This window comes from Myotis brandtii, unplaced genomic scaffold (assembly GCF_000412655.1).
Source record: "Myotis brandtii unplaced genomic scaffold, ASM41265v1 scaffold469, whole genome shotgun sequence".
In the NCBI taxonomy this organism is placed as follows: Eukaryota; Metazoa; Chordata; class Mammalia; order Chiroptera; family Vespertilionidae; genus Myotis; species Myotis brandtii.
In genome coordinates, this window is record NW_005367911.1 from 702,162 (window position 1) to 729,876 (window position 27,715).

At 42.7% G+C, this 27,715-nt stretch overlaps 1 protein-coding gene across 3 annotated transcripts; it reads left to right on the plus strand.

Moving 5' to 3' along the window:
• The first annotated feature begins 840 nt into the window (after window positions 1-840).
• On the plus strand, window positions 841-27,564 carry EZH1 (enhancer of zeste 1 polycomb repressive complex 2 subunit). 3 transcript variants are annotated; one of them, XM_014547225.1, is made up of 21 exons: window positions 841-864; window positions 7,544-7,633; window positions 8,250-8,377; window positions 8,497-8,625; window positions 9,528-9,647; window positions 10,993-11,113; window positions 12,267-12,443; window positions 14,293-14,395; window positions 14,876-15,039; window positions 15,424-15,515; window positions 16,905-17,085; window positions 17,690-17,886; window positions 19,895-19,986; window positions 20,941-20,981; window positions 21,461-21,586; window positions 22,554-22,732; window positions 23,470-23,565; window positions 23,985-24,066; window positions 24,532-24,612; window positions 24,854-24,938; window positions 25,217-27,564. In XM_014547225.1, the coding sequence occupies exons 3-21, from the start codon at window positions 8,261-8,263 to the stop codon at window positions 25,275-25,277; spliced, it is 2,244 nt and encodes a 747-aa protein (XP_014402711.1). In that variant the 5' UTR covers window positions 841-864; window positions 7,544-7,633; window positions 8,250-8,260; the 3' UTR covers window positions 25,278-27,564. The 3 variants fall into 3 exon arrangements, with proteins under 3 accessions (XP_014402711.1, XP_005875771.1, XP_014402712.1); XM_005875709.2 differs by having other exon boundaries at window positions 8,257-8,377; XM_014547226.1 differs by lacking the exons at window positions 841-864; window positions 7,544-7,633; window positions 8,250-8,377 and having other exon boundaries at window positions 8,536-8,625; window positions 9,542-9,647.
• Window positions 27,565-27,715: the final 151 nt, after the last annotated feature.

The following is a 27,715-nucleotide window of genomic DNA, read 5'->3' on the forward strand; positions in this document are numbered from 1 at the left end:
CGGGAGTGGGGGGTGGCACCTGTGGGGGCCCTTGGAGGGGTGGGCTCCCCGAGACCTGGGGCTGCGCACGAGGAGGGCCAGACAGCGGGCCGCAGCTCCAGAGGTGTTGCGGGAGGGGTGGCGGTGAAAAACCGGGCCGGGGCCGGGGTGAGGTGGGCGAGGTCCTAGGTGTAAAATACAAGGGGGCGCTCACTCGGGGTGGAGCCGGTGCAGAAGCCTCCTTCGGTTTGGGGGCTGGGCGCCTCTCGCCTCCCCAGCCCCAGCCCCGAGTGAGAGGCAGCTTCTCTCCAAATTTGGTTTCCCGCCTGTCCCTGCCCCCCCGGAATTCTCCCGGGGATCACACGGCAGGAGGGAAAGTTCCTTGAAGCGAAAAAGCAAGGTGTTTGTTGTATTTGGGACATGCCTGTTAGGAAATGTGGGACAAACTTATTTTGGTAAAACAGTGACAACTGAGACATTGTGTCGGGCCGGGGAGAGGGGAGGGGATAGGGAAGGATGTCAGCGACGCCGGTGGACTGTTGAGAACGGGCTTTTAGAGGTGAAATGTAAGATTGCAAAGGGAGTAGCTTAGGCGCGGAGCCCAGCGCGAGAGGAGTAAGAGAAGGGGCCGAGGTGGAGGAGCTACTACTGCGTGCGTAGGAGGACCGCATGGAAAGTGTGGTCTGTTCCTCCACGTCTTTGAAAAGAAAAATCCCCCCCCAACCCGGTGCTTTTAAGTTTAGGAAACCAGCATTGAATGAAGTTTCCAGCCGGAGAAGGTGCTGTTAGACGTTCTGTAAGAGCTTGGCTATTTTCAGTCTTGGAATCCCCAGGGCTGGGATGTTGTGTCATTGAAACAGAGATTACTTACTTACATAGAAGCAGGTGTGTGTTCAGAGATAAGTACTTTTTTGTAAACACAATTACAATAAAGGAAAGGATTATCTATAAAGATGTAATAATAATATTATTGCCAAGGTTTATATTGCGTGTGTGCATCACAGTGTTAACTCTCCCAGGGCAGGGATGTTTGTCTGATTTATTCATTGATGAACCCTAAGCACCCAAAATAGTGCCAGGCACACAGTAGGTGCTCAGTACATATTTGTGGAATACATAAATAGTGGGCAGACCTCTGGGGCTAGCAGTTGGAGATCTGGATCCTAATTCTGCTGCTAACTGGCAGAGTATTTGTAGGCCGGTCATGGACCTTATGCTAAAACACAGCTTTAAAACCGGCTGAGGTTGAAATTACTTCTTCATTATGGTATTATTTGACTTCTCTTTGAAACAGCTCTAGAATAAGGAGCCTAGGATTAAAAAAAGAAATTTTGCTCTCAAGACCACTTTCGTGAGAAGGGAAAGGGGGAGAAAATGTAGTTGGACTTGTGTCTCTTATCTTACTTGCCTTTGAATTAACATGCCTTTTAAATCGTATTTAATATATTAATTTTTTCTATTTAACTTTTGATATCTGAAATCTGGCTTCCTTTTCCTGTGGGTAACAGTTTTTGTTCCTGTTCATGCTTTATATGAAACGTGTAACAATTTATTTAATTAAGTAGCACATGTTTTTCCTGTCTTGGACTGTTTTAAAAATTTCTACTTTGTTAACTAGCAACTGCCAAAAAAATGTTTGAGGCATCAACACTAAAAACACATCACCAGCCCTGGCTGGTGTACTCAGTGGTTACAGAGTCCGGGTTCTATTCCCGGTCAATCAATGTGTCTCTCACATCCCCCCCTCTCCCTCCCTCTTTCTCCCCCTCTCCACTCCCTCCATTCCTCTCTCCCTCCCTCCCTCCCTTCCCCCCTCTTACCTTCCTCCCTCCTTTCCTCCCACACTCTAAAGAGCAATGGAAAAAATATCCTCTGGTGAAGATTAACAAAGCAAAGCCAAAAAAACACACATTACATTTCTACATAGGGTAGTTTAAAGAAAAAAAAAGGCATGTGGAGAAAGGTGAAGAGAATTATACCAGTTAGATTAGGATTGAGGGGGAGGATTTAAAAAATAAAAACTTCTCTTAGGGAATACCTTCATTCTAGAAAGTCCCAGTTTTGGTTTGTTTTTTTCTTTTTAAATTTGTTCAGATTGCGTTTGGGACTCTTTTATACTTTTGCAATCCATCAAACTGTCAGTTGGGACTTCAGTGCTCCAAACCCAAAAGTCAAGAATTACTTAATGGATAATTGGAGTTAAGTGCTTCTGGTGTGTTGTGTTTTCTGACACACTTATCCTAATACTTTGTTTCAAAATGGAATAACTAAAACTGTTGTGTTTTATTGAATGATAATGAGCAGTATTAAGTATTAATCACTAAGTATTAAACTTTGTGCTAGTGTAGTACAGAATCAGCCAAGATGGAGCTGATTCTGTTAGGAGATTGCTTTAACTATTATAAATCACTAGAGGCCCAGTGCACGAAATTCATGCACGGGTAGGGTCCCTAGGCCTGGCCAGCGATCAGGGCCAATCAGAGCCAATCAGGGCCTTCCGACGGCCGGGGCCTCCCTTCCCTGGCTGCTGGCTGCCAACCGGGGCCTTCCTTTGTTCCACGCCACCCCCTGGTGGTCAGCACACATCATAGTGAGTGCTCGGTCTCTGGGTTGAACTCCTGTGGGGACAATTTGCATATTAGGCTTTTATATATATAGATTGTTGTATATCTGTTGGGTCTCATAAAAATTAATCCTGCTTTGATTTTTATCTCCATTGTCTCCAGTGCAAATGACCTTATTTTCTTAATAAAGCAATACTAAAAAATATTAGTGGTATAATTTTATTTTAAATAAGAATTCAGGAAAAAAATTCACAGCTTCCTATTAGTAAGGTTTTTTTTCTATGTGTAGGGTGCCCAGAACCTCAAACTAATAACAAATATAAATATCTTGGAGAAGTGGGAGAGTATAAACTAAAGATGTATTTAATAGATCTTACTTGAAGGATTGATCATTATATACCTAGCCACAGAGTTGATTTTAACAGGAATGTTGATGAAATTGGTCATCACCAGAATAACTCATAATGCTTTACTAGAGCTGTTGGCAGAGGTAGATTCACCCCTATTGTTTATGTTTCAACTCCACTGAACTGAAAAGGAAAGAATGAGATGGAAAATTTAAACATCTACAGTGCAATTCACCCAGGCATTAACAAAAATTATTTGTTCTAAAAGAGAAAGTAGTAAAGACGTTGAACTTGCCCCTAAGATAAGCTTCTGTAAATGGACACCTTTATGTGGATGAAAGAATTTCATAGTTTGGAACTTTTATATTCTGATTTCAGTCTCTCTGAGTTTAAGGATATTGTTCCTTAAATGTTTTATCTCCAAATATTTCAGTAATGTTTTCCCATTTCCAACTAGTGACAAACTACATTCTAGGTTTAGCCTTTGAAGCAAATTGAGGCCCAATTTTCTGGGGAAAGATTTCCAAGTTTTTATAGCTTTCTTTTCCTGTAGCGGTCTGACTTGTAAATAAGGTAGTTAACATTTCCAATTATCAATTTTTTTTAAAAAAAACCTTATTTTCTTAAAACAGTTTTAGATTTACAAAAAAATTATAAAGATATTACAGGGAGTTCCCATATAACCCACATCCCATTTCCCGTATTATTAACATCTTACAGTAGTATACATGTAACTTTTTTAATAGTTATTGAACCACTATTGCTCATTCTACTATTATTCATTCTGAAGTCACTCAAGAGTTTGGGTTTTTTTAAAAAGTTTTTTTAAAAGGTGAAATTGCCTACTATTTTTAATAGTAAGTCTCTAGGAAATGCTGGATTAATAGGTCATCAAGAAAGATTTATTTTTCTTTAATCAGCATTATTGAGGGAAAAATTTATGTACAATAAATTAATCATTTATGTATATAGTACAGCAAGGTTTCATAAAAGTACATAGTCAAATCACCATCATCACAACCAAGTTATAAAACGTTTTTATCATCCCCAAAAAAGTGCCTTTGTGCTCCTTTCCTTAAAAAAAAAATGTTTTTATTGACTTCAGAGAGAGAGAGGGAGAGAGGATTATAAACATCAGTGATGAGGAGAATCATTGATTGGCTTCCTCCTGCACATCCTCTGTTGGGGAGTAAGCCTGCAATCCTGGCATGTGCCCTGACTGGACATCAAACCGTGACCTCTTGGTTCCTGGGTCAATGCTCAACCACTGAGCCATACCAGCTGGGCTATGCTCCTTTCCCTTTTTTTTTTCGCGGGGGGTGGGGGAGGAGAGGAAGGGAGTGGGAAAGAGAGAAACATCAATGTGAGAGGTGAGAGAGACACATGGATTGGTTGCAACCCAACCAGGGGTGATCAAGGCCAGATGGAGCCTGCAATCTAGGTATGTGCCCTTGACAGGAATCAAACCCGGGACTCTTCAGTCCGTGGGCGGATGCTCTATCCATTGAGCCTAACCCGCTAGGGCTATGCTCCTTTCCTTTTAATTGATTTCCCCAACCCCAGCCCCTGACAACCACTGATCTACTCTCTGTCACTTTCTAGATTTGCCCTTTCTAGAAATATTCTAGTAGAATGTCATGTAAGTGGAGTCGTATACAATATCATTTTTTGTGTGTGTTTCTTTCACTTAGCATAAAGTTGTTGAGATGTATTGTGCATGTATGGGAACTGTTCATTCCTTTTTTATTATGGAGTATTCAGTTGTATGTATATACTACACTTTGTATCCATTCGCAAATCCATAAATATTTGTCTTGTTTCCACTTTCTGGCTATTCTGAATAAAGATGCTATGAACATTTGTGTACAGATCTTTGTGGGGACAAATATTTTCATTTATCTTGGATAATTAGAAATTGTATGTCAGGTTATATGGTAAGTGTATATTTAACTTTATTTTTTTTTAAACTGGCCAACTGTTTTCCAAAATGGCTGTACCATTTTGCATTTCCACCACCAATGTATGATGAGGATACCAGTTTGCTCCACATCCTTACCAATAATTGATATGATCAATCTTTTTTATTTTAGCCATTTTAATGGGTTGTAATAGTACATCCCTGTAGTTTTGATTTGCATTTCTCTAATGACTAATAGTATTGAGCATCTTTTTGTGTGCTGTTTTGCTATTTCTATATCTTTTTTGGTGCAGTATCTACTCAGATTTTTTTCTTTTGTCATTTTTATTGGGTTGCTTATCATATTGAATTTTGGCATTATTTATATAAAGACATTTTTAAACTTCTTGACCAAAACCGCATGTTTTGAAGTTTATTTTCAGTGTATAAGTTAACATAATAAAAAGCTCCTAAGTAGTAGCTTAGTAGTTAACTGACATGTAAATGTTGTTTTGCATGTCTAAGAACTAAAGAACAGATGTAGTAGAAATATAAGGTATTTTTTAAAAAATATTTTTATTGATTTTTTACAGAGAGGAAGAGAGAGGGATAGAGAGTTAGAAACATCGATGAGAGAGAAACATCGACCAGCTGCCTCCTGCACACCTCCCACTGGGGATGTGCCCGCAACCGAGGCACATGCCCCCGACCGGAATCGAACCTGGGACCCTTCAGTCCGCAGGCCTAGGCTCTATCCACCGAGCCAAACCGGTTTTGGCTAAGGTATTTTTTGATGTGCCATTCCCATTGCCCAAGATGTATGAACCTATTTTTCCAAATCTGCTCTAGGGAGTGCTTAGTGTTTTGTTTGCTTTAAAAAACAATCTGAAGTGATAGTTGTTGGTTAGTGTCCAGATACTTTGAGAACCAGTCTTCTGGCTGTGTTTCAGGTGTTTATTTTAATCATATAATCTGTTCCAAATAGTATGTCTCATCTTCCTCATACACTCTGTGGGGACTGACTGACTGCCAAATAAACTTTAGAAACATTGAAGACCCGTGAAAAGGCAAAACAAAATAAATGTCACTTCACGGTCACATGAAATTCAAATATCATTTTTATTGTAAAAGGAGGAAATGTGGCTTATTTTACATTATGGTTGGTTAAAATAATGGCATTTTCGTGTATATGTGTATACTGTCAACTCTCTTGACAGGCTGTAGGATATTACATGTCAGTTATAACTCCTTTCTTTAATAAAAATACTGATACTTCTCTGTGGCCATCTCCTCTAAGAAATCTGTGTGTGTGTGTGTGCGCGCGCGCGCACACACACACACACACACACACACACACACACACAAGCAACTGTGGATTATATTATTTTCAATTACTGATCTCCAGTTTCAAATGGATACAGCAAACTGCCCTGAGCTCACTATTTCAAAAAGGGAAATGAGTTCCAAAAAGAATGGGAAAGGAATTGCAATTAAAACCCATTTTTTAAGGAGGTTATGATGATTAACTGAATTGTGATATGTAACATTTGGGTCATTTGCGTCTCAATAAGGATAACCTAACGTTTCTCAGGGAGGCAGTTTTGTCTTATATTTGAACCATTTTTTCATTTCCCGGAGTAGACTATTCGTTGTTCGGCAGACAGTATGTGAACAACTACTTAATATTACATGTGAGTGTGATGTATAGTTTTATCAGTCAAAAAGAGGCCCTCTTTTGACCCCATTCCATAGAGGAATGAGAACTATTTAACAGATGTAGGAGGAAGAGAGGTGGGGCAATTTGTAGGAAAGAAATTCAGGTCAGCTTAATTTTTTTATATTCTATCATCTTAGCACTCTTGGATTCAAATTCCTAGATTATGTTGTTTCATTTTTTTCTTCCAGAGAAAGAACAATTAACTCTCAGGGAATTCTGTTTTTACAAGCTTAATCACTTGGTTTTGTTTTAGTAAACACAGTGAATCTATCTGTGTTTTGCTATGCCTTCCTTCCTTTACTTATCCTCTAAATTTCTAATCGCATTATACCAATCTATTTGGTTCATCAAATGAAACAAAGCCCATGTGCATGAGATCACATGATCATGATCTGATTGTGGTGTATGTGTGACAGTGGGTTAAATTTTGCTGTTTTCTTATCTGTGCTGTCTATTCTTATGGGGAAAGGCAGGTAATTTAAAAATGATCCATTAGGAGAACTATGATATTAAACTCCAAAAGAAAGCCTTTTCCCCCCCCCCCCAGAAATTTTAAAAAACAAGGCCTGAAACTTTAGTTTCTGTTTCAGATTTTGGCTCTTCATAGCTCCTTGTAATATATTCAGAAACTTAAAATTTTAGGTGAAATGAATTAAACTAGTTCTCTAGGAAACCTAAATAGTTATTACTATAGAGTAAAAACATTCCTGTAGATTTTATTGAATTTTCACATGCACACAAAATTTGTTATTTCTCTAAAATAATTGCTGGGCCTGCAGGCTGAGCCTAGAAATTGGTTCAGAAAAGCAAAATAGCAAACTTGGTAATTGTGAGAATATATTTGTGCACATGACTGGAAGGATAGAGTTTAAGGACCCTTCCCAATGGCATCAAGTATTATTTAGACCCGACTTACATGCAGAAATAATGGTAGCAGCGACCTCAAACTCTTCATAGTTATGGGAGAGCATCCTACTGAATGTATCAGGGTCTAAATATGCTCCACTGACTTAAAAACTTTCTATTCTCTTTTGAAAAGCTGAATATTTGTTTTGCCTTTATGTCTTACCATTCCTCTGAAGAACAGAAGGCACATTGTAAAACTGGACACTTCCCCTTGCATTCTGAGGTAGGTAGCGTATAAGTACTTCTTTAAAACTGTGACTCTTTATTCAAACACACACAAAAGTTATTTACAATGTTATATATTTCTAAATGTCTTGCTGTTGACTTTGAGATGAAACTATGCTGTTGTCCTGTCCACCCTTTATTGCTAAGGGTGTGGTAGATTTAGATAATTTGGCAGGTACAGTTTTATAGTGTGGATGTTTCCATGCACCTCTTGGATATTAACTTAATTCTTGCTGAACATTTCTCTTAATCACTGTAGTGAGTAGGCTTCAAAATTTCCAAGTAATCCAAGTTCCTAAATATCTGTGAGATAACTTCTTGAGGTATGGGAGGAGGCGGCTGCTAAACATATCCCCAGCCTCCCTCCTGCCCTGCAGAACATCTTCCATCTGTGTCCACTCAGTTGGGGGTTAGGGTGGTAATAAGATCAGGAATTGCAGACATGAAATCTTTTAATTGAAACTTCCTGTTGAACTCATAGTTTTGGGTTCGTTGAGTGTATGTTTTTATGAAAAAATGTAATAGGAATGAAAGTATTAACTGACCGTGGTTGAGTTTGAGGAATGCTTCATTTCCAGGCTGTAAATGCTATTTCTCATCTCTATCTCTCTTGGATTACAGCAAAATGGATATACCAAATGCCCCAACTTCCAAATGTATCACTTATTGGAAAAGAAAGGTTAAATCTGAATACATGAGACTTCGACAACTTAAACGGCTTCAGGCAAATATGGGTGCAAAGGTAAAAAATAATTTCCAAGTGAAAGGTTCTGTATTTTAACATATTGATCCATTGTGGAGGGGTTGAATTTTTCAACTCTTCTCTTGAAATCCTAACTACTTTTTTCTTGCCTTTGCTAGGCTCTATATGTAGCAAATTTTGCAAAGGTTCAAGAAAAAACCCAAATCCTTAATGAAGAATGGAAGAAGCTTCGTGTTCAACCTGTTCAGTTGATGAAGCCTCTGAGTGGGCATCCTTTTCTCAAAAAGGTACTTCTGGGTATCTAAGCTCAGCCTTCCTCTCTTCCTTGGACTTGTATTTGTGACTAGAAAATAAGTAAAGATAATGGGTACAGTTATTATAGTAAACTTTGAATAACCGGAATGGTAAATCTGTAGCTTAAAGAACCTTTTTGCCTATTGTTCTTCTCAGTTAATGAGCATAATCATGAGTTTTTCATAGAAAAAAAACAAGACATTTGCTGTCTACTTTCCTGGGTTCTGTGTGCAGGCTTCAAATCAACCATTTTTTGTGCCTTGTTTGGCACTTTCAGCATTTTGATATTGGAAAAAAGAATGCCTTGGATAATGGACAGGAATATATTGATAAAAGGGATATCCCTTATTGTAAATTTACAAATCATACTAGTTTTCTAAAGAGATAATAATTTTTAAGATATAAAAATCAGGTAGTATATTGAGAGTAATTTTATTTTCCAAAGCAAAATATGACTATACTTTCTTTTGCTTCCCCCTGTACTGTCCCCATCACCTGTGCAGCTAAGTTGATGTCCGCTGCCTTAACGTTTAGGTCTTCAGGAAAACTTCATCTTCCTCCTCATCTCTTAGGACTTTCAGAGGCCCTTTGCTCTTGTGTACAGCCCAAGGAGACCAACAGTTTTAGGTTGAAATAAACATCAAGTGTGGGATTTGAAATAAACATCATTGAGTAAGTGCTGGATTCGGTAGAGGATACAAAGGTGAATAAGAGAGAGTTCCTACTTTCCACAGGTTTATAGTGTAGTGGTTCCTTTTAGAAGCTGACTGTTACGAAACCCTCAGCTTATTTGAAAGAATTAGAAGGCTACTGGGATCATTTTGGAAGGAAACTCCAATTCTCTCCTGAGTTGTGTGCTTGCCTTTCCCTCTCCATATCATTGTTTATATTTCAGTGTACCATTGACAGCATTTTCCCGGGATTTGCAAGCCAACATATGTTAATGCGGTCTCTGAACACAGTTGCATTGGTTCCCATTATGTATTCCTGGTCCCCTCTCCAGCAGAACTTTATGGTATGTATTGAAAACAATGTGATAATTGTTTAAACTATGATTTTCTTATGTTAATATGCTGGCACTCCTCTTCAGGTAAATATTGTCAGAGTATATGTAACAAAGCTTGGACATTCAGGGCAGAATGCTTTTAGAGTAATTTACTTACTCTAAAAAGTATATTGCAAGTTGCTCTAACTTGGTAGGTATTGTGCTCTCTGAAGTATACTTCTGCACTGATGATGGTTCTTTTATTTTTTTGAATGAGTGAGACTGGGCAGGACTCCAGTTTTCCCTTACTACCTTGTCCAATTTTATAACATGTGCAATTAAATGCAGTCTCAGTCAGACACTTGAGGCTCAAGCAGGTTGACAGTTCCCTGCTGATGGCTCAATCCTTTCTGAATCTTCTAAAGTCAAGAGGCTATGAAAGCAACTGAGATAAATGAGGTGCACAGGGATCCACAATCCTTTTATCTGGGCCTTTATGCTAACTCCTACTAGGGTTATTTGTGGTACTGATAAGCAGTCCTCTCTAAATACTGCCATAGCTTATCATCTGCCTGGTGACAGATAACAATTCAGCAGAATAGAATATGGGTTCACAGAAGGGAATCCTCAGAATTAAATTTCAGAGTAGTTTTACTCTGATACTTGAGGATTTAAGAACGACTGTGTTCTCTGTTGAATCAAAAAAAGAAAAAATTCATTAGTATTGTTTATTACCAGAAAATATTATAGTTCATAAACCACGATTGACTTTAGGTTCCCACTGAGTGCAAGTGACATGAATTATAATCATATTTGTTATTATGATTATCAGAGTGGTTAGTCTTAGAGTATATAATAGAATATCCAAAAATTCATGATTGCCCAGTTTCTGTTCTAAATATTCTAGTTATATTGCAGATTGTATTTTTGCAAGCCTTCCATCTCATTTAATCTGTATGTACAAGAAGAATTAGAATTGAAGACTTTTTAAACTGTTGTTTAGGTGATATTCATACCTATTTCACAATAATGTTTACTGAATAAAAAGAGATGATGAATCACTGAAAAACAAATGTACTACCAAATTTTAGGTGTTAGTGGAAATATCTTTATTAGTATCATGCAAAACATTTGGTAGTTAATATCCTCCTGTAGTTAAACTTACTTTTTTCCCCCCTAAAAGTAGCATTGCCCTCTTCATTTGAGGTTTTGTTGACAAAACAAAATATCCAGGTTTTTAAACTCAGGCCACTGTGACCAAAGTCATTTTCAGGAGATTGAAGTAGCAAAAAAGTCTCAGCAAATATTTCATTAAACAGAAAAGAGGAGGTGTATAGTGGATTCATGGAAGAAATCACATCTGGTTTGATTTCAGGTAGAAGATGAGACAGTTTTGTGCAATATTCCCTACATGGGAGATGAGGTGAAAGAAGAAGATGAGACGTTCATTGAAGAGCTGATCAATAACTACGATGGGAAAGTACACGGTGAAGAAGGTAGTGGTGCTGGGCACTTCGGGAGAAAACTGTTAGAATGGTGCCTCTTCTTTGGTCCATCATCTTCCTCTTATCTCCTGCCTTACGGTGTACACCAGGGTCCTCAAACTTTTTAAACAGGGGGCCAGTTCACTGTCCCTCAGACCGTTGGAGGGCCGGACTATAGTTTAAAAAAAAAACAACTATGAACAAATTCCTATGCACACTGCACATATCTTATTTTGAAGTAAAAAAACAAAACAGGAACAAATACAGTATTTGTATTTGCATGTGGCCCGCGGGCCGTAGTTTGAGGACCCCTGGTGTACACACTGAAGAATATTGCAGTGTAATCACATGGCTGAAAGTAGAAATTTTATATTAAAAATTTCCAGTTAAATTTTAAAAGGAGTTTGGACATAAAAGGATCATATAGTAATCAGTGACAAGAGAGAAAGTTCAGTGTACAAATAAGTTTGATTTTAGAAGTTTTGATCCAGATATCCCCTGTATCTCTCAGAAATTGGTTATAATATCCTAACTTTCCTAAAAGAAGGCCATTTGGATTTAGTTGTAGTTTTAGAAGTAGTTTTAAAAAAGGCTGTGAGTGTATAAGAACTGGGATGATAGGGAGAGACTCCCCATGGATTTGCAAACCAATAGCCTCACCTGCTCTTTTGACAATTGTGGGTGTTATGATGCTGTTGAAATGCATTTATCCACTGCGCCCTCTAGTGTCCAAAGACTTTCTCCTAAGATGTAGTATAACCCCCTATGGTATGATTTTAGAAAGAAAAAATGCTATATTTTTATTCAAAGAAGTCACTACTGACCAGTTAGCAGAAAAACCAAGTATATTTTTATCATTTTTTTTCTGTCCCATTTTTATTGTTTGCACATTTCTGTGAGATTTTGGACCATAAATACAGGTTGACCTGTGACTGTGGAAAGGAAGTACTCCAGTAAGAATAAAACTTGTAACTGGATTTTCCACTAGTCAGCTGAACTGTTGCAGTTGTAAGAGCCAATCAAATTATTGTAATCCCCTGTAGTCCATATAAAAATGTACACGTTATCTACCTGGGCCTCAGGAGTGAATACAACAAAACCTTCTTAGGAGGTCTAATGGAATATGAAACAACCACTGTTCACCCATTTAATCCTTATGTTTCAGAGATGATTCCTGGATCTGTCCTGATTAGTGATGCTGTTTTCCTGGAGTTGGTAGATGCCCTGAATCAATACTCAGATGAGGAGGAAGAAGGGCACAATGACACCTCAGATGGAAAGCAAGATGACAGCAAAGAAGATCTGCCAGTAACAAGAAAGAGAAAACGACATGCTATTGAAGGTAAATAGCACTACTTCCTCATACGACTTTTTAAAGTAACAGGAAGAGGCCCTGGCCAAGTAGCTAAGTTGGTTAGAGAGTCATCCTGATATGCCAAGGTTGCAGGTTCAATCTCCGGTCAGAGCACATATAAGAATCAACCATTGAATGCATAAATAACTAGAACAACAAATCAATGTTTTTTTTTTCTCTCTCTCTCTCAAAATTAATTTTAAAAAATTTATATTTAAAAAAAGAATCAACAAATGAATGCATAAATAGTTGGAACAACAAATTGATGTCTCTCCCCTTCCCTCCCCTCTCCCTCTCCTCTCCCTCTCCTCTCATAAGTTAATTTAGCTTGGGTAACCTAGCTGAGAAGAAAGTGGAACTTAGAGAATAATCATTATTCACTTCTAATTAGAAAATGGTATATTTGGAAAACATGGGAAGTTTAACGAACAAAATAAAATGGCCTTATAATCTGGCCTAGGAATAACCAGCATTAATATTTCCTTTAGCCCTAGCTGATTTGGTTCAGTGGATAGAGCATTGGCCTGCAGCCCGGGTTCGATTCTGATGAAGGCCACATGCCCGGGTTGCTGGCTCAATCCCCAGTAGGGGGTGTGCAGGGGGCAGCCGATCAATGATTCTCTCTCATCATTGATGTTTCTCTCTCTCTCTCCCTTTCCCTTCCTCTTTGAAATCAATTTAAAAAAATTTTTTTTTAAATTTCCTTCTAGACCTAAACAAATGTAAAAAAGAAAAATATATAAAGCCCTAGCTGGTTTGGCTCAGTGGATAGAGCATCAGCCTGCAGATTGAAGGGTCCTGGGTTTGAATCCAGTCAAGGGCACATGCCCAGGTTGCAGGCTCAATCTCCAGTCGGGGGCATGCAGGAGGCAGCTGATCAGTGATTCTCTCTCATCATTGATGTTTCTATCTCTCCCTTTCTCTCTGAAATCAATTTTTTAAATATTAAAATATATATATGTATATATATATATATATATATACACACACAAAGTTGTATGTCAACTATATCTCAATTTTTTTAAAGTACATATTTAAATCAACCTGTTTATATGTGTTATGTGACATTGGGATCATGCCACATGTATGTATATGCATACATGTAATTTTTATCCCTTTTTAAAAAAAATCATATGAACAGTTTTCCATGTTGTTAATATTTAACTAATGTTTAATTATACTCTACATTATTTAATTATACTATATGTCCAGGAACATAGTGTCTCTTTCATTATAACAAAGTTATGATATCAGTCTTGTTCTTCAGCATATAGGATTCTTCTGTATTCAGGTCTCTCTGTGAAAACTCTGGTTTTTACCTCCATATTCTGTCTTGGGGAGTGGATTTGGTTGTTAATATGTAGAAGACTGTGATTTCCTTATTTACTGGTAGCCTATTAGAGAAGTCCAGATAACCTTGACTTTCTTATATATTCCTAAACAGCCAATGGTTAGGTTAAAAAAGCAGCTCTAGCCCTAGCTGGTTTGGCTCAGTGGATAGAGCATCAGCCTGCAGACCAAAGGGTCCCGGGTTGGATTCTGGTCAAAGGCGAGTACCTTGGTTGCAGGCTCCTCCCGGGCCTGGGGCCTGGTCAGGGCTCATGCAGGAGGCAACCAATCGATGTGTTTCTCTCACATCGATGTTTCTCTCTGTCTTTTCCTCTCTCTTCCACTCTCCCTAAAAATCAATGGAAAAATATCTCCGGGTAAGAATTAACAACAACAAAAAAGCAGCTCTAATCAAAATGCCTTGACGAAAGAAAAACGACCAAACAGCTTTGTTTGCATACTCTGATTGTAGATAGCACTCAGGAGCTTTTTGTCTTTTCTAATTCAGGCAACAAAAAGAGTTCCAAGAAACAGTTTCCAAATGACATGATCTTCAGTGCAATCGCCTCAATGTTCCCTGAGAATGGTGTCCCAGATGACATGAAGGAGAGGTAGGGGAAGCTGCCCCCCTCAGGCCATGTAGAGTGATCAGGCAAAATTTTTATTCACACCTGTATTTGGTTAATAAAAAGCCTTGCTTATGGTAAGTGCATAAGGATTTGCCCGCACTTCTCATTATTTCTTCCTTACTTGCTTACCCAAAATACCCATTCCCTTATTAAGGGTCATTGTTTGCTGGCTTCTGAGTAAGTCTGGGCAGAGAACTTTTTATACTTCTGCCATTTTTCTGGAGAGTTACTCCAGCACCATACTTATTATTAAATATTTCCCTCCCTTTCAGGCATATGCCCAGCCCAGCATAATTACAATGTTGTACTAACTCAGTTATACACAAATCCATCATCAACAAGACTCAAAACTCCCATTCTCTCTTGGCCAGCTGTACCTGGATGATCCTCAGTACTCAATCTGTATTTTCTCAGTTAAGACATTCCCTTGGAAGGAACTCTTATCTCTCTTTTCTTAAATAGGTACCGAGAACTAACAGAGATGTCAGACCCCAATGCACTTCCCCCTCAGTGCACACCCAACATCGATGGCCCCAATGCCAAGTCTGTGCAGCGGGAGCAATCTCTGCACTCCTTCCACACACTTTTTTGCCGGCGCTGCTTTAAATACGACTGCTTCCTTCACCGTGAGTGGGGCTACTCTGAAATGCTCTCCTGTTTTCTATTCCCAGCCACCATTTCCTTCTCTTTATTTTAGTTTATCATATAGAATTCCCGGCTTCTGATCTGATGATGGTTTTTACAAAGGACCAATCTATTTTCACTTGTTCAGTTATCGTGCAACATGCTTTGCATGGTCAGGACAGAATAACCAGCAACATAATTGTTTCTGACTACCTCCTAGCTTTGAAAGGATTCTGTTGATGTCAGAAATGATTGGATTTTGTGCACTTTGATGGTAGCTATTTATCTCCAGATTCTCCTGCACTAGCTCCCTAATTCAGTTTTGTTCCTCCCCATCCTGTCAAGTGGATGAATCGTTGGAAACAGGACAGTGTTGTGTTTTCCAGCTTTTCATGCTACCCCTAATGTATATAAACGCAAGAACAAAGAAATCAAGATTGAACCAGAACCCTGTGGCACAGACTGCTTCCTTTTGCTGGTACGTTCTTAAGCTGTTCTACTATTGTTAACTTTGTTGAAAATTGAGCAGGAAATGGTCCTTGGGCTTTCTGTCCCTGGCAACACAAACCAAGTAAGACAGTAAATAGCACTTGGGGGTCATAAAGTGCAAATAAAACATGACTTCTGCCCGGCCAGTGTGGCTCAGTTGTTGATCATTGACCTGTGAACCAGGAGATCACGGTTTGATTCCTGGTCGGACATATACCTGGGTTGCAGGCTAGATCCCCAGTAGGGGGTGTGCAGGAGGCAGCCAATCAATGATTCTCTCTCATCATTGATGTTTCTATCTCTCCCTCTCTCTTCCTCTCTAAAATGATTAAAAATAAATAAATAAAGCCCTAGCCAGTTTGGTTCAGTAGATAGAGCATCAGCCCACAAAGTGAAGGATCCTGGGTTCAATTAAGGTCAAGGGCACGTTCCTCGGTTGCAGGCTCGATCCCCTGGGCGTGTGTGGGAGGCAACCAATTGATGTGTCTCTCTCACATCGGTGCTTTCCTCTCTCTTTGTGTATTAGGATGATGCTCTAACCAACTGAACTACCTGGCCAGGGCTATGTTAAACATTTTGAGGAAGAATATATTATAAGTGATTCTGTGTGTGTCACATCATAGCATAGGCACATAATATCAGATTCAGTTCATTTCAAAACTTTTCTTTTGGAATTTCCTTTAGTGCCTACAGTGTGTTATTCTGAATACCCTTATTAATGGTGAAGACTATCATTTACGTGTGGTTTCAGTTTTTAGAAACAGCTAGAAATCTTTTGGAACCAAGTCTGGTAAGAAGATAGATAATCAAGCTGAATGATAGTTATTTGGTCTTTAAAAAAAATCCCACATAACTATAAAGTAACAAAACAGTATTCCTCCAAATTTAATATACTAGTTTGGAGGGAAGTTCCAAAATTAAGTAGCAATATTGCATAAATTCAGGGATTACATATTTTATTATTGAAACAGAAGAGTCCTGATCCTTGTACCCACCCTGGAACAGTTAGCTATATACTCTCAAGCAAGTCCCTTTCCCTCTCTCAACCTCATTACCACTACAGGAGAATGCGTTCTCAAGTTCCAAACAGCTAACATGCAAATGAATTTTAGATATAACTCACTGGAAAGTTGAAAACGCATAGATTATATCTTTTTAAGATTACTTTATAGGTTAGCTCTTTTGTGAAGAGGTATATGTTTCTAAGTTTTTAGAATGCTAAACGGCTGTTAGATGGTCGCATTTGTATGGTACAGAGCAAACAAAAGACAGTATCATTGCACGTAAGCACAGATGCTGAAAAGCTGGTTTGTGATGATGGGATAAATATGGTGATTCTGGGCCTACTCCAGTTTCCTATCTAACGTGTCCATTGCAGGAAGGAGCAAAGGAATACGCCATGCTCCACAACCCCCGTTCCAAGTGCTCTGGTCGGCGCCGGAGAAGGCACCACATGGTCAGTGCTTCCTGCTCCAACACTTCAGCCTCTGCTCTGGCTGAGACTAAAGAAGGGGACAGTGACAGGGACACAGGCAATGACTGGGCCTCCAGTTCTTCAGGTACAGTGAACAGGAAATGATCTTTTCTTAACACACAAGGATTCTGGTAAACCCAGGATCACCATCTAACACTTAATATTACTAGCTATAATAATAAAAGCGTAATATGCTAATTAGACCAGACAGCCAAATGACCTTCCGGGCGTCATTCCGGACATCCTTCCAGACGAAGCCGCCGTGGCGGGGGCCGAGGCAGAGGCAGTTAGGGGTGATCAGGCAGGCAGGCAGAGTGGTTAGGGCGATCAGGCAGGCAGGCAGGCAGGCAGGGGCTGTTAGGGACAATCAGGCAGGCCGGCAGAGGGGTTAGGGGTGATCAGGCAGGCAGGCAGGTGAGCAGTTAGGAGCCAGCAGTCCCGGATTGTGAGAGGGTGCAGGCTGGGCTGAGGGATCCCCCCTCCCCCTGCACAAATTTTGTGCACCGGGCCTCTAGTGTTTTATAAAATTGTTAATTCTGTCCACAGGTTTATCTATAAACAGTGGAAACGGGGATATTTTTGTTCTAACTAGGCTGCCTTTTAAATAAAATACTTTTGAATTTACAGCCAACTATTGATGACAACTGCATTCCACCTTCTTCTGTTTCTCTTATTTCTTCCTCTCTTAGAGGCTAACTCTCGCTGTCAGACCCCCACAAAACAGAAGGCTAGTCCAGCCCCGCCTCAGCTCTGTGTAGTGGAAGCACCCTCGGAGCCTGTGGAATGGACTGGGGCTGAAGAATCTCTTTTCCGAGTCTTTCATGGCACCTACTTCAACAACTTCTGTTCAATAGCGAGGCTTCTGGGGACTAAGACGTGCAAGCAGGTACTGTCTGAAAGCAGCAGGAACAAGCTCGGGCCCTCCTTTCCTGCACTGCTCTGTCAGCCTTTGCCATCTTGTAAGCGGCCTGTCTGGAGAGAAGCTGCCTCAGGCTCAGTCCCTCGTGAGTCTGTGCTTCTGGGCCATGAAGTGGGTCTCCAAGCACGGGGCCTCCTGCAAAGGCCAGGCCTAGCAGTGCTTGGGGTCTGCTCTCCTCCTTGCTGAATTCTTATTTCTGTCTTTAGCCACTCTTCTGGATGTTCCAGCACACTTTTAGCTTCTTTTTTTGGTTCCAACATTCTCTTTGAAGTGTGTATCCATTTCCTAGACTCCCGGGTCTTTCTGGGGATGTTCTTACCTAGTGTGCTCCTTCTCCTCTGCTGCAGTGCTGTTCCCGCCATCAGTCTCCTCATTGCTTTATTCTACAAATGTCCTATCACAAGATTTTCTAATTACCACCCCCAAAAGCTAGGCCTGGACCTCGCCCTTCTCACTCATACCATCACGTCACTAGAATCACGGTTTGATAGTAGCCACTCATGCTCTAAAGGCAGGACAAGACTGCAGCGAGAGGACGCTGTAGACACGGGCTATGGAATTCTTATTTCTGTCTTTAGCCACTCTTCTGGATGTTCCAGCACACTTTTAGCTTCTTTTTTTGGTTCCAACATTTTCTTTGAAGTGTGTATCCATTTCCTAGACTCCCAGGTCTTTCTGGGGATGTTCTTACCTAGTGTGCTTCTTCTCCTCTGCTGCAGTGCTGTTCCCGCCATCAGTCTCCTCATTGCTTTATTCTACAAATGTCCTATCACAAGATTTTCTGATTACCACCCCCAAAAGCTAGGCCTGGACCTCGCCCTTCTCACTCATACCATCACGTCACTAGAATCACGGTTTGATAGTAGCCACTCATGCTCTAAAGGCAGGACAAGACTGCAGCGAGAGGACGCTGTAGACACGGGCTATGGAGATAGGTGTTAAAAACCATCCGTCCAACAAGAAAGCACCAGAGCTTGCGCCCTGCTCACGTGGCTCCTAACTTCTAGAGGAGACTCTGCCCTCTTCTTCATGCTTCCTTTACCTAGAACAAGCAATAGAACCATGAACTGATGTGCCCTTTGCTTTCATTGTGGAGCTCAAACCTATTTCCCTGAGGCACAGGTTAACATAAAGATCTATCAAGTTGGCCCTGACTGGTTTGGCTCAGTGGATAGAGCATTGACCTGCGGACTGAAGGGTCCCAGGTTCGATTCCAGTCAAGGGTATGTACCTTGGTTGAGGGCACATCCCCAGTAGGGAGTGTGCAGGAGGCAGCTGATTGATGTTTCTCTCTCATCGATGTTTCTAACTCTCTATCCCTCTCTCTCCCTTCCTCTCTGTAAAAAATCAATAAAATGTATTTTTAAAAAGAAAGATCTATCAAATTGGGCATGAAACAGTTTTTGTGCATATTTTCCTGAGTAGAGTATCTATACTTTTCACAGACTCTCAAAAGGAATTATAACCAAAAAGGGGGGTGGGGGTGGCAGGGGGCCTAAAAATGAATGCTATAAAGGAAAGAAGCACAATGAAAGGGAACCAGCTTTCCTGAAATGCTGTCCTACTGAAGTGAGTAGCCAAGGCTCTGATGCCTTTATACCAGCAGAGGGAGCTAGTGCTGGTGTATGTCAGATCTTATTCAGTTACACAAGGTACACAAAGTTGCCCTCCCTAAGAAGAGAGAGATACTGTTGGTAAAAATCTGCCTGCACTCAGGGTTGGTAGGCAGAACAGTAGATAAAAGCTACTAACCAGGAAAGCTGTAACTGTGCTCAGTATGTCTCCTTTCTCAAGTCGGATAAATAAGAACTAACTTCAGAGCCATTGCCACTCTGTCTCCCCGTGACTGAAGAAATGCTCAGTCAGCTGCCTGGGAGCTCTCTAGAACCCTCCTAAGCCCAGCACCTGGCTGGGTCACTTACCTGACCGCCTGGCTCAATAAGGAGTGACAGGTTCTGTTGGATTTCTCTTCCAGGTCTTTCAGTTTGCAGTCAAAGAATCACTTATCCTGAAGCTGCCAACGGATGAGCTCATGAACCCTTCTCAGAAGAAGAAAAGAAAGCACAGGCAAGGGTTGGACAAAGGACTTTCTGTGTCAGGCTGTTCCCTGTGCTTTGACCTCCCCTTGGACTTCCCATTGGCCTCTCTCTGTAGCCACTGCCCATCCGTTTGGCATGCGTAACTGAGGGCCGGCCTTGTCAGTGCTCCCTGTGGGTCTGTGCCTTGGCCCAGCCTTTCTCCTCATCATGAGCTCACTTTGGTTTTCCCTTTAAGCTCCTGGCCAACAGAATATGAACTGGCCTCATGGCTCCACATTGAGGCCATTTTCCTTGTTGGTGATTAGTTAACCACTGTACTCACTTCTCAACCCTGACCAGGGTTGTTTTGTTTTTGGCACTTGTATTATTTTTCTAAGTTGCATAATAACTGTTTTCTAGCTAGCCTTTGCTTAGAGTTGGAAATTTTTTGTTGTGTTTTTATCTTTTATTTTTCTTTGCTTTTTGTTGTTGTGTTTTTAAATTGACATTCTGCCTGGCTTGGTTCCCTAATGACTATCACCTATTGAAGAAAGGAACTGACACAGATTCTAGATATAGAAGGAAGGCCTCGTGGCCGCTCCCTCTCAGTTCCTTCACTCAGAACATGTTCCTCAAAAGCCTTCTCCACTCCCCATCCTGAAACTCCCCACATTTCCACCTCCCCACAGGCTGGGGAGAGGGAGGGACAATAGATTACAGTAGACATAGAGGGTTGGGTTTTGTTGTGTGTCTATTTCTTGTTTTATGTATGTTTGTTTGTTAAGGGGAGGTTGTTTATGCTTAAATGTTGAGGCACAGGCCAGCTGGATTTGGGGTGGACTGTGGCTTCCCTGTACGAGAACAGAAGCCTCCGGGGAAGTGATGTGGGAGGACACTTCCCAATTCTCCAACTGCAGTCCCTCAGAGCAGGTCGCATTGTCCTTTACCCGGACCTGCAGACTTCCCCAGGACCGTGACCCAGACCCATCCTGTCTTTTTCCAGGTTGTGGGCTGCACACTGCAGGAAAATTCAGCTGAAGAAAGGTAGGTTCCAGCAGGGCTTCTTCCGCAGTTCAGCTCGAGGTCTCACCCCTATGGCCATCCTCTCCCCACCTGCAGCTGCACTTGCTGACCCTACACCACTTCCGCGGGTTGCAGCTTTTCTGCAGCAGCTGAGAACAGCTCAGCTTCTCGCTGCAGCTGTGGAGACTCTTAGGAGGTAGAGTTACGGGCCTGTGGTCTCTGACTTTCATGGTTTGCCATGTGCCAGGACCTAGACTTCATTTAATGTTGGGAATAGCTGCGCTATAGTCCCGGACTGTTTCTACACTTTCGCCACAAAACAAATCATGCCGTTGTAGCTTATGAACAACCATCATCTAGGACTGCCATCATCAGGTGCTAGATGTGGATCAAGGTTATGGTAGAACAAGCCTCTGAATCAGCGCCCCGGACACTTGAGAGGGAAGGCCGCGAGGGAGCATGAGCGCAGCAGTGCCCTGGTCTATTCTCTTCTCTTCCAGATAACTCTTCCACCCAAGTGTACAACTACCAACCCTGCGACCACCCAGACCGCCCCTGTGACAGCACCTGCCCCTGCATCATGACTCAGAATTTCTGTGAGAAGTTCTGCCAGTGCAACCCAGACTGTAAGAGTTCTTCGTTTTCTCCTGTAGTCTGCCAACACAGCCGGCCCAACGCATCCCAGGTTTCCCTCCCCTCCTGCGCCTTTTGCTGCTGATGGGCCTTTTGATATTCTCTTTGCTGTGTTTTAAGCACTCTTGTACAAGAGACTTAAGATATGGAAAAGTGATTTTTAGAAAACCCTTACATGTATGATTCTTAAAGCAACAATTATACAGAAGCCAGATGCTTTCCCAACTTGACCTTCCAGGGCAGAAGTAAGAAGCATGGCATCTTCCTGCCAGTGCAGTCACAGCCTCCCTTTCCAGAACATTTTGTAACCTGTGCAGGTTGCAATTCTGTGTGTATCTATTTTAGTTTGCTCTCTGGAATTTTAATATTGGGTTGGTCTGTACGTCAGCAGAAGGTAGGATAGAGGCTCAAGTGCTTCTCTTTTAGCCATGCCCTTCCCCCGTCAAGGCAGTTTGATGGTAGCCTCCAGAGCTTGCAGAACTTGGTGCCCAGGCAGTTGTGCTGGAAATACCTCCTAACCCGTAGCAGTTATCAATCTTAACCACAGCAGAGGGGAGGGCTGTGGGTGGAGGAGGGTGGCATAGAACGGATGTATTGTTCTCAAAGTGGTTTTTGTTTTGATGATCAGAATTTACCAGTGAAAAACACTGATTTTATTTTCTAGGGGCACTATCCACCTCCCTTCCAAATTCCACCAAGGAGGAGGGAGAGCATTGTTGGGGAATCTCTAGGAAATATATCTCCATAGTCAAACCTGCTTTTTTGACTCTCAGGCATGAATGTTGGGAGGCACTCCATGTTTTTTTTGGAAAATTTTTGAGTATATGATTATTGGGAAGGGAATGTCTCTCCTATTTTGCCAAATATCCTTGAACACATAACATTTACTTTTCTGCTGTCCCTTGAGTCAAACCCAATACGAGCCTGCTCTCTTCCCAACCTCACCTGTTGTCCCACCAGGTCAGAATCGCTTCCCTGGCTGTCGCTGTAAGACCCAGTGCAATACCAAGCAGTGCCCTTGCTACCTGGCAGTGAGAGAGTGTGACCCCGACCTGTGTCTCACCTGTGGGGCCTCAGAGCACTGGGACTGCAAAGTGGTTTCCTGTAAAAACTGCAGCATCCAGCGAGGACTCAAGAAGGTGAGGGCGCCGGGACCGGTTTGGCTCAGTGGATGGAGCGTCGGCCTGCGGACTGAGGGGTCCCGGGTTCGATTCCGGTCAAGGGCGTGTGCCTGGGTTGCGGGCACATCCCCAGTGGGAGATGTGCAGGAGGCAGCTGGTCGATGTTTCTCTCTCATCGATGTTTCTAACTCTCTGTCTCTCTCCCTTCCTCTCTGTGGAGAATCAATAAAATATATTTGGGAAAAAGAGAAAAGAAAAAAAAAAAAAAGAAGGTGAGGGCTTTTCTCAGGATTGCCAGCTGGATAGTGGAGTGGGAAAGACTGAGTATTCCCAGCAGCCTGTTTCTACTGGTTCCTTAGAGGGTTTGTATATGAAAGTTCTTGGTAAACCCTAGACGACACACTTTTACTGAATTAATAAAGTTTTCTGTCCCAGTGATGGATGAGAAGAGTGACCCCCTGAACCAGCCAGATGGAAAGGAGCAGAGAGGAGGGCCTGGTCACTGATGTGGTCTATTTTTACTTGACACATAGCAGTGAAGGTCCACAGGTCTCGAGGAGGAGGGGTCATGTTTCCTTTCACCACCTCCCTTTTTTGTTTTTCCTCCCAGCAGAACAGAATAGCTTAGACCTTTTTCTGTTTTCAGATCCTCTTAACAGTTACTAGTTCTTTCCACCCTGCTCTCCCCCCACCGTACACGTGCGCACCCAGCACACACACACCCTGTAGTCTGAGGTTGACTCCCTCTTCCCCAGCACCTGCTGCTGGCCCCCTCAGATGTGGCCGGATGGGGCACCTTCATTAAGGAGTCTGTGCAGAAGAACGAGTTCATTTCTGAATACTGTGGTGAGGTGAGTGCTATCGGTTTGGCCCACATTCTTATCTGGGGAAATAGTGATGAGAAACCCTGATTTTCTGTGGTCCAGACTTCTGTGAATTAATCTCTAAATAACTCAACTGAGTTCTCATGTGGACTCTCGGGGGATCCCACAGAACTGTTTGCAATCCTGAAACAAACCACTCTTCTTCGACTCTGGCAGTTCAGGCCACGTAGGAGGGGCGGGTGGGGGCTCTCTTCAACCTTAACACTGGCCAGCTTGGGTAGGGATTGGAAGGAACTAACCTGAGCTCGGTATGTTATGATTCTCATCATGGTACTCAGTAAACACCTGTATGTGACACTGCCCCTCCCACTCCTGTCGAGGGACAGGGCACCATGCCCTGAGCAGACGGCCTTATCCCCCTGTTCGTTCCTTGTCTGTCTCTGCAGCTCATCTCTCAGGACGAGGCTGACCGACGAGGGAAGGTCTATGACAAATACATGTCCAGCTTCCTCTTCAACCTCAACAATGGTATGGAGTCTCTCTTTCTCATCCCAAAGTGGTCTTGAGCATGTCTTCCTACCAGATGTCCCTTGTTCTGGTCCAGGTTCAGATCAGCTCTGAATCTTCCAACAGATGCTCAGAGCAAGGTGGTGAGATTGAACTCAGAGACACTGTGAGCCACAGTTCACTTGCTTTGGGAGAACTTCCATTTCAGGTTGTGTTTGTAATCAGAGCACTGAGCACTTACACCTCAGAAATCTCCCTCCCTAGATGGAAAGAGGAGATCCATAATTCCAGCAAAAGGAGGGGGGAACCAAAGGGAGTACTCCCACGTGAAGCTGCATTCTTATACTGCCTGCTTCCCCAGCTCCTACTAAAATTCCCACTGGATGGTCTTGTTTCTGTTACTGTTTGATTGATTTTAAATTCAGGCTCAAGAAGCTGTGGAGTTGCCTGGTGAGTTCATGGTCTTTCTTGGTTTACTTTATACAGATTTTGTAGTGGATGCAACCCGGAAAGGAAACAAAATTCGATTTGCAAACCATTCAGTGAACCCCAACTGTTACGCCAAAGGTGAGTTCTCAGTGACCTGGGAGGTGGGCTTGAGGATGTATGCTTCATTTACTATGATCTCTATCCATTATTAACTAGGCAAAAAAAAAAAAAAAGCACAGAGGCAACTCTATTGACTACTTTCTAATTCCACTTCATTTATATTTTCACTGGGAATTTGGAGAAAAGCAGACCTGAGTCACTACTGATTTTTGACTTGGGGTTGACTGGGAACTTAGCTCTGGGTCTGTCCTATTTGCAGTGGTCATGGTGAATGGGGACCATCGGATTGGGATATTTGCCAAGAGGGCAATTCAAGCTGGCGAAGAGCTCTTCTTTGATTACAGGTGAGGCAGCTAGGAATGGTCTTAGAGAGGTGGTCCCAAGGGTAGAAAGGGTGGCTGTTGGAATTGATTTGGGGGCTTAAGATGGGTGATAGGGATGAAGGAGAGGATCTCATGGTGGTCAAGGCTTTGTCTTTGTTCTGATCTCTGGTGCCTTGTCTCAGAAGGGGAGCATTGAAAACTGCTTTTAAAAAGTGGGAGGGAAAGTGAAATGGGAGGGGACTTTTTTTTATCACAAAAGCCTTGATAGTAATCTGGTTCCTCCTCCTGCTCTGGGACAGGTACAGCCAAGCTGATGCCCTCAAGTACGTGGGGATCGAGAGGGAGACTGATGTCCTTTAGCCCTCCTGGGCTCCATGCCAGCGCTTATGGTAGCAGCACTGTCTTTGCTTTCGTGCACACACCACTGCTGCTCAAGTTTCCTGCACTATGTGTTTCTCACACCAAGAAACCCCCACCCACTCCTCTGTAGTGTGGCCTCAGCTGTGTCCAGTGAGACAAAACTGTCTCAGTGAGAGGGGAGGCAGAGGCAGCTAGGGCTTGGGCTCCCAGGAGAGAGAGGTGCAGAAGTCAGTGTTGCATCTCAGGCCTCAGAGGAAGTGAGCACAGGTGAGGGTGGGTGATGTATGCGTGATTTCTTGTCACCCAGGCAGTGGGCCTCAGGAATCAACTTGGACGGTTCCCACAAGCATTGGCCGTTAATTATAACTTTCCAAATCAAGGGTCCTTATGTAATTGGGTTGCCAGCATATCTCTCTGTGGTCCTAAGACCTGGAGAAGACAGGCTAAGTGACATTTAGGACCTGGAGCTTCTGAGTGATCTGGGTTAAAGGTGAGTCTGGCAGGCAGCAGAGACTGAATTCAGAGGGGAGGTGGGTCACCTTACTACCTTTTCCTTCCTGGCAGGGTTCAACCTGAGAGTGGGTTCTAAGTCTAGACATTCAATGCTGGGAGAAGGAAAGCTAAAGGCCCTCCTCCCAGGGACAGTGAGAACCAGCCTGACAATAGCAATTAAACTGTTAAGCTTGAGGCCCAGCAGGCTTTGAGAAACCTCTGAATATTCTGGAGATGGATACGTTTTCCGATGCCCTGGAGCAAGGGCCAGTGCCCTATTAGCTCCTTCCTAAGTTCTAGCGTAGCAACTCCAGGCAGGCATTCTGCTGCTATTGAAGAAGCGTGGAGGGGTATGCAGGCCGGGTGTGAGTACTCTGGCTCCCTGGATCCGTAGTTGTTTTCAGGCCTTTCATTCCCCTTAGAGGCCAAGCCCTGGAGCCACTGTCATTTATCTCTTCCATGTAGATGGGCACAGGCCTGGACTAGGGGGAGATTGTCGGTGTGATTGACTTTCCTGTCTGTAGCTCCTGCTGTTGGAAAGGGTGAGTTGACAGTATGTTTTTGGAGGTGGGTCAGGGACTCCCAAATTGCACGTGTTTAGGATGGCATCATGTGGGCCCTGCAGGCTGGCAGAGGGTATTTGAAGTGTCGAGAAGACCACCTGTGCCAGTCTGTGTGCCATTTTCTCTGGGATTTATGCAGAGCAAAGCACTTTATTTCTTTTAGAAGATCTGTAGATTGGGATAGAGTTTAAGCTAAGGTCTCGAGTTCCTTGCCCAAATTCCTTTCCTGAGGTGGGGGGAGAAGAGGGGTGGAGGATTCTCTGCCAGTTCTGTCTCATCACCTGGTGGAGGTAGGAGGAGCTGTCTTGACACAGAAGAATTTAATGAGAAAGGGCCGGCTCTAAGAGTCTGGCTGTGTGCTGAGCTGGCAGGGAATAAGGAGCATTGTGCTGGGTAAAAAGGACATGGGCAGGTACAGACTGGCCTCGGGAGTATTAGAATAGGGAGCAGGCTTCTCCTTTCCCTCTGGGGAATCAGCCCTCTCTCCCAGTCTGTGCTGACCACTCCCTTCCTCCAACCCCACTGGCTGTCCCGTGAAGCAAGGGATAGGATTCCCTCTGGCCAAGCAGCCGCCCAGGGGTTTTTGTGGGACATTTACACACACACGCACACACACACACACTCACTCACCTACTCTCACCACACTTGTGGGCACATGCACGCAGCAGGGCATATGCCCAGCCAGCGCCTGACAGAAGCCTCTTCCCACCTGAGTGGGCCAGCCCCCACCACAGTTCTGAAATGTATATCTGCTGTGGTTTGTAATCATTGTGTATTGGGGGCACCTTCTAGCTGGACTGTGGGCTCTGAATTACTCATAAATTATAGGGGAAACCATAGACAAATGAAGAAGGAGGAGTTACGTCTGCCTGAAATGCCAGGGGCTGGCCATGAGGAACAGGTGGGAAAAAATTACATCGAGCCTTTGAGAGGCTAGACTGACCCCACCCTTGCCTCAGTGTACAGAATCACTGTGGCCAACCCCTTCCTTCCCCAGTTTCATACCACTAATACTCCAGCATTCCCATCCTTTTTCCCTGCTGACCTCAACCTTAAATGACGGGTGTCAATCCCTCCCCCCAGACATGTCATGATGAATGGAGCAAGGTGGTGGGGGGAGGGCCGGGGAGGCTGGTATATGTGCGGCTTCATTGCCAGTGAATTTCATGCACTTTAAGTCCTGTGGCTTGTGATCTTTTATCTGAATAAATGGCAGAATCCATTTTGGCAAAGTGTGTTCCGTGTGCTTTGGGGCTGGAAATGATCCAGGGATGATGGTACAGGGGCAATTCGGCTGAAGCTTTAGCATTCTGATCCCCACTTGTCCACTGAGATGTGAGGCTGGGTGAGATTGAGGGTTGGCAAGAACCAGTCAGGCTCCTG

Excerpts from the sequence above, each read along its gene's own strand:
- EZH1 (XM_014547225.1), top strand. The coding sequence starts at position 8,261 with ATGGATATACCAAATGCCCCAACTTCCAAATGTATCACTTATTGGAAA. Across the intron at positions 8,378-8,496 it reads AGGCAAATATGGGTGCAAAG|GCTCTATATGTAGCAAATTT; the intron begins GTAAAAAATAAT and ends TGCCTTTGCTAG. Across the intron at positions 17,086-17,689 it reads CTGGGCCTCCAGTTCTTCAG|AGGCTAACTCTCGCTGTCAG; the intron begins GTACAGTGAACA and ends TTCCTCTCTTAG.